The 13,376-nt window shown below is 41.6% G+C and overlaps 1 protein-coding gene and 2 pseudogenes across 1 annotated transcript in view; 1 reads left to right on the top strand and 2 right to left on the bottom strand.

The window, feature by feature from the left end:
• Positions 1-1,883: 1,883 nt before the first annotated feature.
• LOC106910288 (uncharacterized) lies at positions 1,884-5,318 on the top strand (annotated as a pseudogene).
• Positions 5,319-7,282: 1,964 nt separating this feature from the next.
• LOC148159490 (uncharacterized) lies at positions 7,283-8,268 on the bottom strand (annotated as a pseudogene).
• A 4,665-nt stretch (positions 8,269-12,933) lies between these two features.
• Positions 12,934-13,376, bottom strand: part of LOC106929339 (uncharacterized) — a 1,430-nt gene continuing 987 nt past the window's right edge. Inside the window, exon 1 of the mRNA XM_088006789.1 lies at positions 12,934-13,376. This exon is cut by the window's right edge and continues 987 nt beyond it. Coding sequence (XP_087862915.1) covers positions 12,992-13,376 — 385 coding nt within the window. The 3' untranslated portion in view covers positions 12,934-12,991.

Below are 13,376 nucleotides of genomic sequence, written 5' to 3'. Positions count from 1 at the left end.
GTAGTTTTCTAAGTTATTCCTTTCTCCTTTGTTTTTGTAAAGAATGGTTATGACTCCTTGAGCAAAGGTCCTGGGCATGCACCCTATTTGCTCCATGACAGAGAAAACACGCAATAATATTTTACTTATTGGATCTTTAAACTGTTTATAAAATTCAGAAGATGCCATCATGTCCAGGGCTTTTGTTATTATTCAATGAGTTGATGGCATGTTGAATTTCTTTCTCCATCAATAGAGCATCACAGCAGAGACTGTCTTCCTGAGAGAGTGAGGAATCGATCACACCGACAACCTGATTTATTTTATTAGTTGAAATGTTTTCGCTTGTAAAAAGTTGTGAATAAAAATTCTGAACTATTTCTAAAATGCTTGCTATGTCTGACACCTTCTCTCCTTTCTCATTTAGTAATTCACTTATTGCTGCGTTAGTTTGTTTGCATTTCTCCTGAGCTAGAAAGAAAGCCGTAGATTTTTCTCCTTCTGTTAGATATTTTGCTTTGCTGCGAATAATGGCTCCTTTACATTTATTTATTTCTATTTGATATAGTTGTTATTTTATAATCAAATAATCTGTTATGTCTCTGCTTTGGTAATTTTCTAAATGATCTAATTCACTATTTAACTTTCTTCTTAAAATGTATTAATGATAACGTTCCCTCCGTTTTTTCTGTTTACTGTATTTTATTGAAACATTTTTTATTCTTTGTTTGGCCTGATCCCACCACTCTAGTAGGTTGTCGGTATGATCCATTTTCCCACTCAGGGTCTGCAGCAGGATGCCGATCTCACCTCTGTAAGCCTCATCCCGAAGAAGAGCAGCATTCAGACACCAGAGACCCCCATTTCTGATGCCTCTTCCCATCTCAACCTGCAGGAAGGAGTGGTCGCTCCAGGCGTTGTCCCGGTTGAGACAGGATGACACCTCGGGAACAAGAGAAAACGAGATCAAGCACAAGTCGAGTCGTGGTTGTTTCAGTTTTCCTAAAATAACCTGTTTTCTGGTTAATTGTTTTTTACCTGGGTGAAAAAGTCTCCAAATATCTACCAAACTATTTTGTGTAATGATGTCAGAGTGTGTTCCTACTATAATCTTCAGAAAATGTGCAGTTGTGTGAGGTATTTACTCCCTCCCTAACAGGTGCTGTTTTTTGTGTACTTTATATATTCTAATTTATTTGGGTAAATGTATTGTGTTTGGGGAAGTAACTTGATTTGTTTGCTTGTTTTAATCATCCTGTCATCTCTTTGAGGTCACCCGGTCATGTGTTGCCATGGAAGCGTGCCCATGAGCAGTGCTAACAAGGACCTGGTGTTTCCAATCAGCCTCATTGGGAAAATCAATTTTCTGAGAGGGAGGAGAGATGTATTTTGGACTTTGTTTGGGCCTAGATTGTTTTTTGTTTCTAGTTTTGTTTGGGTTAATTGTAATTGTGTAGACATTTTTTTAGGAATATAGTTTAGTACAAATGTTTGTTCTTTCTTTCTGGAAATGTGAATGTCTCCACCCCTCTAATCTTTGTGGAAGTCAATCCTTTAAAAGCCAGGTGATCCAGATGAGAGGGAGATTCTCCCTCTTCTTGTTGTGACTGATATGCTGTGAACTGAACTGAATTGAAACTGAAGATAAAAGAAAAATATTGAGAGCTCTAAAACTGCTGGCTCCAGTCTGGTTTTTCTTTGGTCGCAAACTAACACTTGGTGTCAGAAGTGGGATGCGACGCTGATGTCCAGATAAGTGCTAATTATGGGTCCAAAGCAGCAGACAAATGGCCTTAAAGCTGCAGAATCGGCTCCAGTGGAGGAAGCAAAGCAGGATGGAGCTACAGGACTGCCGACTTTGCAGTTCAGTGATGAAACGGCATCCGTGGACATGAAGAACATTGCTGCCATGCTGGAAAAATGTCTTCAGTTCCAGAGTGATTTTGTTGACGGATGGGACAAAGAAGGATGTAAGCAAGAAAGAAGATGGCACCAGATACAGGCTGAAGTTAACAATCTGAGAGATGATTTGGAAAAGAAGCAGAAAACTGAAGCTTGTTCTCATTCTAGCCCCTCTTCAGAAGATGATGTAAAGACAGCTTCTCGGCATCAATCGAGAGGTGAGCCAAAACAAAGAGCCTGGACTCAATCTGATATTCTAAAGTTTGAGGAGGGAGAGGACTTTGAACAGTACCTGACAACCTTTGAAAGGTTAGCAACGGCACACCAGTGGCCCGAGAGGGACTGGGGAGTAAGGTTGGTACCTCATCTCACCGGCAGAGCCCGAGCAGCGTATGTGGCCATGGCTGCAGAGGATTCCTGTGACTATGGTGAAGTAAAAGCAGCCATCTTGACAAAGTATGAAATTAATGAAGAAGTATACCGACAACGATTTAGAGATCCAGAGGTCCGTGTGAATGAAACCCCTCGAGAGTTCTACAACCGTCTGAAAGACCTTTACCTGAAGTGGATACAGCCTCAGAGGAGAAGAAAGGATGAGATTGGGGAAATTCTCATCCTGGAACAGTTCTACAGTTCTCTGTCACCAGAGCTGAGAGTGTGGGTCAAAGAGAGGAGCCCAGCATCGGCACAAGAAGCAGCAGAACTTGTTGAAAACTTCCTGGCTGCAAGACGGGGACCAAAAACCTTCCGATACAGCCTGCAACAGAAGTCCAGCTTAATGCAGTGTAAGTCTGTGGGGTTTGGTTTGGGTGGTGGTCCAGGTCAGATGACGGGGGTAGAGAAGCAAAGGGGGAAAATGTTCTCATCCAAGCTTAAGTCGGAAACAAAATCTGTTGTCTGCTATTTCTGTGGTCAAGAGGGTCATATAAAACCAGAATGTCCATTGAGAAAAGCCAAATCAGCATATTTTTGCACTGTACCAAGGTCATTGTCCGCAGAAGACCAATTTCAGGGTAAGAAACAAGTTATGGAGGTTAGAGTAAATGGAAAACCAGCCATTGCTCTTTTAGATACAGGAAGCGCACAGACCTTAGTCCATCCTTCTATTTTGAAAAATCAATGCTATCTACAGGGCCCAGGCTTTGATATTTCCTGTGTGCATGGTGATCATAAAACTTACTCCACTGCTGCAATCTATCTAGAAGTGGCAAACCAAACTTATCTCTTAAGTGTAGGTGTAGTTGAAGGTCTTGCCCATAAAGTTATTTTGGGTCAGGATATTCCAGTCTTGCCAGAACTGATCCAGGCCTGTAAGCCGGTGTATGTTGTAACCCGATCACAAACATAAGCTAAACAATTAGCTGGGGGTGATGATTCTGAACCTCTACCTGAGGCTGTGGAGACAGGCCAGCAAATAAACCCTGAAACTACTGTCAAACTGAATTCTCTGCAAGAACTGCCCTTCTTTAATTTTGATTTTCCTTTTGAGTGTGTGGTTAAAGTGAGGAAAAGCAAACAACAAAGGCGGCTTCAGAAAATGGCAGGCACAGTTAGACAAACATCTTTGGGATTGCCAGATCTTGATGGGGACATTGTGGGCTCACAAGTTGAGATTACAACAGTCTGATGAATCGCTGAAGGGTCTTATTGATCAAGCAACTCCTATCACTGTGGGAGAAATTGGTAAACAGCCTGATGGGGGATATTATATCCTTAGAAATGGGTTGCTTTACCTCCATGAGGGAAAAACAGGATCTGAGAAACTTGTGGTTCCACAAAGTCTAAAGGAACAGGTGCTAAATTTGGGTCATGGGGCACCCTGGGCAGGACATTTGGGTTTTAAAAAGACCTATGACAGGATTTATGCCAGGTTTTATTGGCCAGGTCTTTATAATCACGTAAAAGAGTACTGCCAATCATGTGCAGTGTGTCAGCTGTCAGGGGGAAAGAATGTCCCAAAGTACCCACTGCAGTCATTACCTATTATTGATGTTCCTTTCAGCAGAATAGGTATGGACATTGTGGGACCACTGGAACGAACTCAAGCAGGAAATCGGTTTATTCTGGTTGTATGTGACTATAGCACTCGCTATCCAGAGACTTTCCCCCTTATGGACATAACAGCTAAACAGATAGCCTATGCTTTACTCCAGTTGTTCTAGGGTGGGGATTCCATCAGAAGTACTTACTGACCAGGGTACTAACTTTTTGTCAAACAATCTTAAGCAGGTCTACAGATTGTTGGGCATAAAGGGTATTCGGACCACCCCCTACCACTCACAGACTGATGGGCTGGTAGACGGGACATTAAAGAGTATGCTGAAGAAGTTTATCTCTGTCAATAGCAAAGACTGGGATAAGTGGTTACCCTATCTTCTGTTTGCTTATCGGGAAGTTCCGCAGGCGTCCACTGGCTTTTTGCCATTTGAACTTCTTTATGGCAGGCAGCTGAGGGGCCCTCTGGATGTTCAAGAGTCCTGGGTTGGCAAGAAGGATCAGTCAACCAATGTCATCAACTACGTTCTAAATATGAGACAGAAGATGGAGGAGACAACCAACCTCGCCAGAAAGCACCTGGAGAAGGTCCAACAGCAGCAACAGACCTGGTATGACAAAACGGCCAGATGCAGATCCTTCAAACCAGGTCAGAAGGTTCTTTTACTACTTCCAACATCTGACAATAAACTTTTAGCAAAATGGCAGGGGCCATATACTGTTGTGAAGAAGCTAAGTGCTACCACCTATGAGATTGAGATGCCTGAGAGAAGGAATTAAAAGAAAACATTTCATATCAATCTGCTTAAGGAGTGGAAATCTGGGCTCCGCCCCTTAGTCAGCAGTGCTTTGTGCGTGCTGTGCAAGAGGAAGATGATGATGAGGGCGAGTTGCCATCTGTAAAAGACTGTTATTTCACTTGACCTCTCTCATCTTACACTCACCCAGCAACAGGAGTTGGAGGCCATTATTCATTCAGATCTTTTCAAAGAAAAACAAGGTTCAACAAACTTGGTGGAACACGATATTCGTCTGAAGACAACGAATGTATCGTATCCCGGAGAAGATGTCTCCTGTGTTAAAGGAAGAAATTGAGGTCATGTTGAAGCTGGGCGCGATGGAACCATCCACCAGTGAATGGAGCAACCCGGTGGTTTTGGTAATCAAAAAGGATGGGAGCATCCGTTTTTGCATTGACTTTAGAAAGGTAAATGCTCAATCAGACTTTGATGCTTACCCATTACCAAGGTTGGATGACCTCATTGAATGTGTTGGCCAGGCTAAATATATAAGTACCTTAGATCTTTGCAAGGGATATTGGCAGGTCCCTTTAACGGATGCTTCTAAGCCTTTCACTGCCTTCAGGACCCCGCAGGGATTATGGCAGTTTACAAAGATGCCTTTTGGACTTCATGGCGCACCCGCCACGTTTCAAAGACTGATGAATAAGGTACTGTCAGGTATGGAATCATTTACTGCAGCTTACCTTGACGATATTGTCATTTACAGCAACTCATGGCAAGAACACCTAATTCATCTGAGATGGGTGCTACAGACCATCAAGCAAGCTGGCCTGACTATTCATCCCAAGAAATGTGCATTGGCAAAGAAGGAAGTCCAATATTTAGGTCACATCCTGGGTGGAGGAGTCATAAAGCCAGTGCAAGACAAGATGGAGGCAATTAAAGCGACAGAGAGACCAACAACCAGAAGACAAGTCAGGTCCTTTTTGGGCCTGACTAAATTGTCGATTTATCAGGAACTTTTCTGCTAGAGCAGCCCCTCTTTCTGACCTAACAGAAATGTTGATGTTCATTGGGACATCAAAGACAAAAAATTGTGTGGGGAGAAGCACAGGAGAGGGCCTTCCAGGATTTGAAGCAGGCACTGTGCCAAGAACCTGTACTTCAGAGCCCAAACTTCTCTTTACCCTTCACAGTACAGACTGATGTATCTGCCAGGGGGATTGGTGGGGTTCTTTTGGAGGGAGAAGAAGCAGGGAAGAAACCAGTCGCCTATATTAGTAGGAAGTTGTTTCCACGAGAGACCAGATATTTGGCGGTGGAACTGGAGTGTCTGGCTATCAAATGTACGATAGACTCTCTCAGATATTATTTGTTGGGGCGAGAATTCACCCTTGAGACTAACCATCGTGCACTGAAATGGTTGGAGGCCATGAAAGACACAGTTGCATCACACGATGATTCCTGTCTCTTCAACCTTACCGTTTCAAGATGGGTTACATTCCAGGAAAAGAGAACACAGTTGCAGACTTTTTGTCTCACTGTGGACACAGCGAGTCTCCTGAGGGGGAGGGAAGTGTGAGCGATTTGCCCCCTCCCTAACAGGTGCTGTTTTTTGTGTACTTTATATATTCTAAGTTATTTGGGTAAATGTATTGTGTTTGGGGAAGTAACTTGATTTGTTTGCTTGTTTTAATCATGTCATCTCTTTGAGGTCACCCGGTCATGTGTTGCCATGGAAGCGCACCCATGAGCAGTGCTGACAAGGACCTGGTGTTTCCAATCAGCCTCATTGGGAAAATCCATTTTCAGAGAGGGAGGAGAGGTGTATTTTGGATTTTGTTTGGGTTAATTGTAATTGTGTAGACATTTTTTTAGGAATATAGTTTAGTACAAATGTTTGTTTCTTTCTGGAAATGTGAATGTCTCCACCCCTCTAATCTTTGTGGAAGCCAATCCTTTAAAAGCCAGGTGGTCCAGATGAGGGGGAGATTCTCCCTCTTCTTGTTATGACTGATATGCTGTGAACTGAACTGAATTGAAACTGAAGATAAAAGAAAAGTATTGAGAGCTCTAAAACTGCTGGCTCCAGTCTGGTTTTTCTTCGGTCGCAAACTAACAAGTTGTTTGAAATGTCAGATTTTGTGAGTGTTATATTGAAGTCTCCTAATATGATACAATTATTGACTAACCATCATCTTAAACCTAGAAAAAACCTTTTCCTGTGTGTCTGTTTGGTGCATGAATGTTAATTAACCTGCATGATATGTTATTGTAAAAGATCTATTATGAATTTGCCCTGCTGATCCTTGTGAACTAAATGACAATTATTAAACGGACCCTCCCTTATGAAAATAGCAACCTCACCCGCTTGAGTACTTGATACAGATGAAGACATTTTCCCCTTCCATTTACATGACATCTCTTTTTCTTTTAAAATATCCCACTTTGTTTCTTGTAAACAGAGAATATCAAAGTGCGACTGAAAAATGACAGCGTTTACCTTTTCCTCCCTGCAGAGCCCACGGGCATTAAGCGAGAGAAGCAGCATGAATGTTGTTAAATGGAGAAGTGTTGTCATAATCATTTTAGTTTTTCGTTTGGGTTTTGTTGCCAATGTTGCTAATCTTTTCCTTGTGTTTATAATTTTTGTTAGATCAAGATCAGGGTCTGACTCCGGATCTTCCACTATTCTGAGCCTCTGCAGCAAAGCGCTTAACGGGGTTTGAAAGGATGGCAGGTGATTTGGTGACAGAAATTGCGAATTCCCTTCCATCACGGGGAAGAGCAGCAGCGACTTCTCCCCGCTCCTCCTCGGCCGTACTTTTACTGGTTTCAGTTGCTTCGCCCACGGTCAGCGCACCAGACACCTCTGCGCCCGGCACACTCTGCGTCCAATTCGCTAGCGCACCGGTCACCTCCGTGCACGGCACACCAACAGGTTGCTCAGCGCCTAAAATGCCTTCGCTTTGCTCCTCCTCACCTCCCTCCCCTTGCTCATTCTCTTCCCCCGCCATTTCACTCTCTGCGCTTTGCGTATCAGCTTCTTCCCGATTCATTGTCAGACCCTGATCTTAATCATCTGAATCACTTAGATTGCAATAGTTATTTAATTGATTATGACAGATCTGACTTTTTTTTTTTTTTTTTTTTTTTTTTTCGGAGCATTCTCTTGCATAATGCCCCTGGACTCCGCAGGAGTGGCAGCAAAAATCAGGACAGTCCCTGACGATGTGGCCTGGTTGTAAACAAATCCTACATACTCTAACCTGTCTATCATGGATTACTCTGAAATATTCCGGACCAAGAGCTGTGTTAAATCTAACAGAATAAGGCAGAGACTGTACAGTTTCAGTAAATTTAACTTTTACAAACCATGTTCCATCGGCGATCTTGGTTCGAAAGACCGGCCACACCCGGCGCTTGACACTGCTTTAACTCCCCAAGTATGTAGCTTGCTTAGAATTTCCTCGTCTGTGATGTAGGCAGGTAAAGTCAAGAAGGAAACCACCAGTTCATCATTTATAAGTTCTTTGGCGTGTAGATGATCCGTCCAAAAGTCTCTTTTTTGCTTGATTAACGTGATTTCAAATTTCCTGTCCGTTAGCAATCGACATGCCAGCAGACTTCCACACAAAAACCGTGTTTTTCATTAAACCATCACCGAAATCTTCTCCTCCCCGACAACTTCAAGCTGAACCGTATTGTCTTCACTTGTTCCATGCTCGTATTCCTGTTCCTTTCCAAATTATCCATAACTGAGGGATCCGTCCATTTGTCTTTTGAAAACTCCATGACAAAAAAAGAAAAACGAAAAACCCCTCCCCAAGAGTAGAACCCTGTGGGGAGGGAAATCCACACGAGAAAAAGAGCAAAAATGGGGGAATTGGAGTCAAAAATGGAAACAAAGAAAAACAAAAATCCAAAAGACGGTGCTCCCACCGCTGTGCCTTCCTGCAAACTTAAGGTAGTGTGGCCGTAAGCCGCAAAGCAGCGTCAGCTCCAGCATTTTGTACATTAGAGCAGCCAGCTGGCGCTTGCTTTCTGTTTGGCCTGACAAACTAAATGCATGTCGGCTTCGCAGTGCTTCTATGTGGGGGCAAAACATTGAGGGACGCGTAGCCGAAAGGGAGCAGCAGCACCCTCTGCTGCACAAAAAGGCTTACAGCACCTGGTATTCCCAGGCGGTCTTCCATCCAAGTACTAACTAGGCCCGACCCTGCTTAGCTTCCAAGATCAGGCGTTCTTTTTTTAAATATTTTATTTATGACAAATTAAAAATTAAGTGGAATTATTTACAGTGAACAAAATGAATATGAAAAACCAAATTATCAATTACTAAAAACAAAACAGATTATAAATAATGTGAAAAAAGAAAAATCAATCACACACATTAAAGAGAACTTAATTCATTCAAATTAACACAATAAGCTTAATTAAAATGCAAAATAAAAAAAGTTCCTTTACAAACAAAATATACTCAAATTTATGCGCAAATAAAATAAAAGAATACAATCGTTAATTCCAAATCACAATATGCTAAGTAACAAAAGTTCAAAAAGTCCATTCTTGAGAAAGCGCACTTTTTAGAAGAGGTCCTAACATGTCTTCACAAAGTCCCTTATTGATGCTATTGATTGTTTTGAAATGATTGTGTAATAGTCCTGAGAAAAGCTTCCAACGATCCACCTTCTTATTTTCGTACAGTTGATGATTTCTTGAAGTGTAGATGGTGTGCCTGGCCAGGGAAAAAATGATGTTGCAGAGGTTGAATTGTGTCCTTGTTAAATGTCCAGAAAAAGATGTAAAACCAAAGAGTCTGAGTCCCAGTTGTTGTCGTCTATTGAAGAGATGTTGGTGATGATGTGATGGATCCTGTTCCAGAAGAGGGTGCAGCCGGCACAGCGAAGGAACAGGTGCTATAATGTCTCGGGGTCTGAAAGACAAACTGTACAGTCTCTGCCATACTTCTCCTTGTTTATCTGGTGCAGGATGACGCCCGTAAAAATCCTTCTGTGCCTTAACAGAAAATCTGTGTTATTGGCTTGTTGATGATCGAATTTGAAATGTATGTTTGACCAAATGTTATAAACCGGTATATTGGAAAACATTTTAGCCCATTGCTTGTGAGCTGCGGTTCTTTGCAGATGTGTGAAACAAATATGCAGTACTATTTTTTTGTTGTAACTGAAATGATATTTATTTTCTGATTACCGATTGATAGAAGGAAAGTCGGGGCGTCATCCTGCACCTCCTGATGTCGTCCTCTCCTGCCAATGATCGAGGAGCAGTGGAAAGACAAAGCGGCTTGGATCTTTTTAGCATGTTTAACTATGACATTTCTTTTATAGGGTGTTCTAGAGGATCTGAAATGATTTAATATTTTATTAATATCCACTGATCCTCGATCAGTCAGAATCTGCCCAAAGGTGTGAATACCGACTCTCCTCCAGGATGGGAGATCTAGCATCCTGCCCTCGCAGACCACCTCAGGGTTATTGAAAATCGGCAGCGAGAGACAAGACCTGTACTTGACATGCGTGACTAGTTTAAACCTAATTTTGTTCCAGGCTTCGAGACATTCTGTGAATAATTAATCAGTTTGTATTTGCTTTAGATCAGAAATTGAATACAAATTAAATATGTTTTTTGTACCAAATTAATTAAAACAGGATAGAAAATAGTCATGCCAGATGTGTTTGATAGGAGAAGTCAAGAACCTAGTAAGTAGCTTTATTCTTATTGCTTGTTTTTTTGATTGATTGTCAACTAGTTTGAGTCCTCCCTCTTTAGACGGAGCGATCATTGTTTTATGGCTGACTAGATTGTTTCTGCTTTTCCAGATGAATAAAGAGATTTGACTATTGAATCTGTTGAGTACTTGTTTTGGGAGATTGTAAATACTGAGTGGATAAATGATTAAACTGTTTACTATAACTACTTTTCCTTTGATGGTTAATTTTCTTTGATTCCAGAGATTGAGATGTTTTTCCAGGTCTCGTCTCTCGCTGCTCTCCACTGCTTACCAAGGTACACGCCCAGGACCTTGACTGTGTCCTCCACCTCCCTAAACCCCCACCTTCCCTGCGTCTGAGCCGCCCTGCCACAATACATGATCTCAGATTTGGTTGTGTTAATTTTTGCTCCTGAGGCTGAACCGTAAGTATGTAGATGTTTGATAACCAATTCTAAACTGTTTTAATCTTTTACTGTTATTGAAGTGTCGTCTGCAAACTGAAATATTTTACTGTCATTGCCCTGTGGTGAGTTTATTCCTTGAATATTTTTGTCCTGTTTGATCAGGATGGCGAGGGGCTCGGCCACCAGACTGTAGAGCAGGGAGGACAAAGGACACCCATGTCTGATTGGTCTACGTAATTGGAAAAAATCTGTGAAATGAAACATTGCATTTGACTTTACTTTCTGCTTTTGAATATAATAACTGTAGCTTACTGGTGAATGATTGACCAAATCCAAATTTATTTAAAACTGCCCATAAAAAGTTGTGTTCTACCCTATCAAATGCTTTACTGAAATCTACATTAAGAAATATGTCCTGAGAACTGACCATGGACTGGATAGTATGATTTATTGATCGCACTGTATCTGAAATGTTTCTTTGAGGAATACCGTAAGTTTGCGATGGACTGATTAAAGTGCCTATTACTGATTTTAACCTATGTGCTAATATTTTGGAATATATTTTGTAGTCTGTATTCAATAAACTGATGGGTCTGTAGTTTTCTAAGTTATTCCTTTCTCCTTTGTTTTTGTAAAGAATGGTTATGATTCCTTGGGCGAAGGTCTTGGGCGTGCACCCTGTTTGCTCCATGACAGAGAAAACCTTCAATAATATTTTACTTATTGGCTCTTTGAACTGTTTATAAAATTCAGAAGATGCCATCATGTCCAGGGCTTTTATTATTGTTCAATGAGTTGATGGCGTGGTGAATTTCTTTCTCTGTCAATGGAGCATCACAGCAGAGACTGTCTTCCTGAGAGAGTGAGGAATCGATCACACCGACAACCTGATTTATTTTATTGGTTGAAATGTTTTCGCTTGTGAAAAGTTGTGAATAAAAATTCTGAACGGTTTCTAAAATGCCTGTGACACCTTCTCTCATTTAGTAGTTCATTTATTGTTGCGTTAGCTTGTTTACGTTTCTCCTGAACCAGAAAAAAAGCAGTGGATTTTCTCCTTCTGTTGGATATTTTGCTTTGCTGCGAATAATGGCTCCTTTACATTTATTTATTTCTATTTGATCTAGTTGTTTTTTTATAATTAAATCTGTTATGTCCCTGCTTTGGTCATTTTCTAAATTGTCTAATTCACTATTTAATTATCTTCTTAAAATGGATTCATTATTGAGTTCCCTCCGTTTTTTCTGCCTACTATATTTTATTGAAAAAATTTTTATTCTCTGTTTAACCTAATCCCACCACTCTAACAGGTTGTCAGCGTGATCCATCTCCCCACTCAGAGTTTGCAGCAGGACGCCGATCTCACCTCTGTAAGCCTCATCCCGAAGAAGAGCAGCATTCAGACACCGGAGACCCCCATTTCTGATGCCTCTTCCCATCTCAACCTGCAGGAAGGAGTGGTCGCTCCAGGCGTTGTCCCGGTTGAGACAGGATGACACCTCGGGGACAAGAGAAAACGAGATCAGGCACAAGTCGAGTCGTGGTTGTTTCAGTTTTCCTAAAATGACCTGTTTTCTGGTAAATTGTTTTTTACCTGGGTGAAAAAATCTCCAAATATCTACCAAACTATTTTGTGTAATGTCAAAAAGTGTGTTCCTACTATAATCCTCAGAAAATGTGCAGTTATTTGAAATGTCAGATTTTGTGAGTGTTATATTAAAGTCTCCTATTATGATACAATTTGTGACTATCCATTGTCTTAAACCAATAAAGAACCTTTTCCTATGTGAGTCTATGTTTGGTGCGTGAATATTAATTAACCTCCATGATATATTATTGTAAAAGAAATCTATTATGATAAATTTGCCCTGCTGATCTTTATGAATTAAATGACAATTGTTAAACAGACCCTCCCTCATAAAAATAGCCACCCCACCCGCTTGAGTACTTGATGTAGATGAAAACATTTTCCCTTTCCATTTATGAGACATCTCCTTTTCTTTTGAAATATCCCACTTTGTTTCTTGTAGACAGAGTATATCGAAATGCGATTGAAAAATGACTGCGTTCACCTTTTCTTCCCTGCGGAGCCCACGGGCATGAAGCGAGAGAAGGAGCATTAGTGTTAAGTGGAAAAATGTTGCCATAGTTATTTTTTGTTTTTTCTTTTGGGTTTTGTTGCTAGGCTTGCCAGTCTTTTCCTCGTTTGTATTATTTTTGTGAGATCAAGATCAGGGTCCGACTCTATATTGTCCACTATTTTGAGCGTCCGCGGCCAAGCTCTCAGCGGGGTTTGGAAAGACGGCAGATGAGCCGGCGATAGAAGCTGCGAGTTTTCTTCGGCCACAGGGGGAAGAGGCGCAGCGACTTCTCCCTGCTCCTCCTCGACCGTGTTTTTGCCGTCTTTGGATGCTTCGCCCATGGCCAGCGCACCGGACACTTGGCATGCACTCGCTCAGCTCTTCCTCGCCTCCCTCCACCTGCTCATTCTCTTCCACTTCCCCCTCCATCACGCTTTCCTCTCCGCTTTGCGTGTCGGCTTCCTCAAAGTCCGCTGTCAGACCCTGGTCTTGATCATCAGATTCACTTAAGTTGCAAATGCATTTATCTATTTGA

The sequence above is a fragment of the Poecilia mexicana genome, unplaced genomic scaffold (genome assembly GCF_051168715.1).
Source record: "Poecilia mexicana isolate PSO_F unplaced genomic scaffold, ASM5116871v1 scaffold_6, whole genome shotgun sequence".
NCBI classification, from domain to species: Eukaryota; Metazoa; Chordata; class Actinopteri; order Cyprinodontiformes; family Poeciliidae; genus Poecilia; species Poecilia mexicana.
The sequence above is the reverse complement of the archived record's forward strand: the minus strand, read 5'-3'. Positions and strand labels throughout refer to the sequence as shown.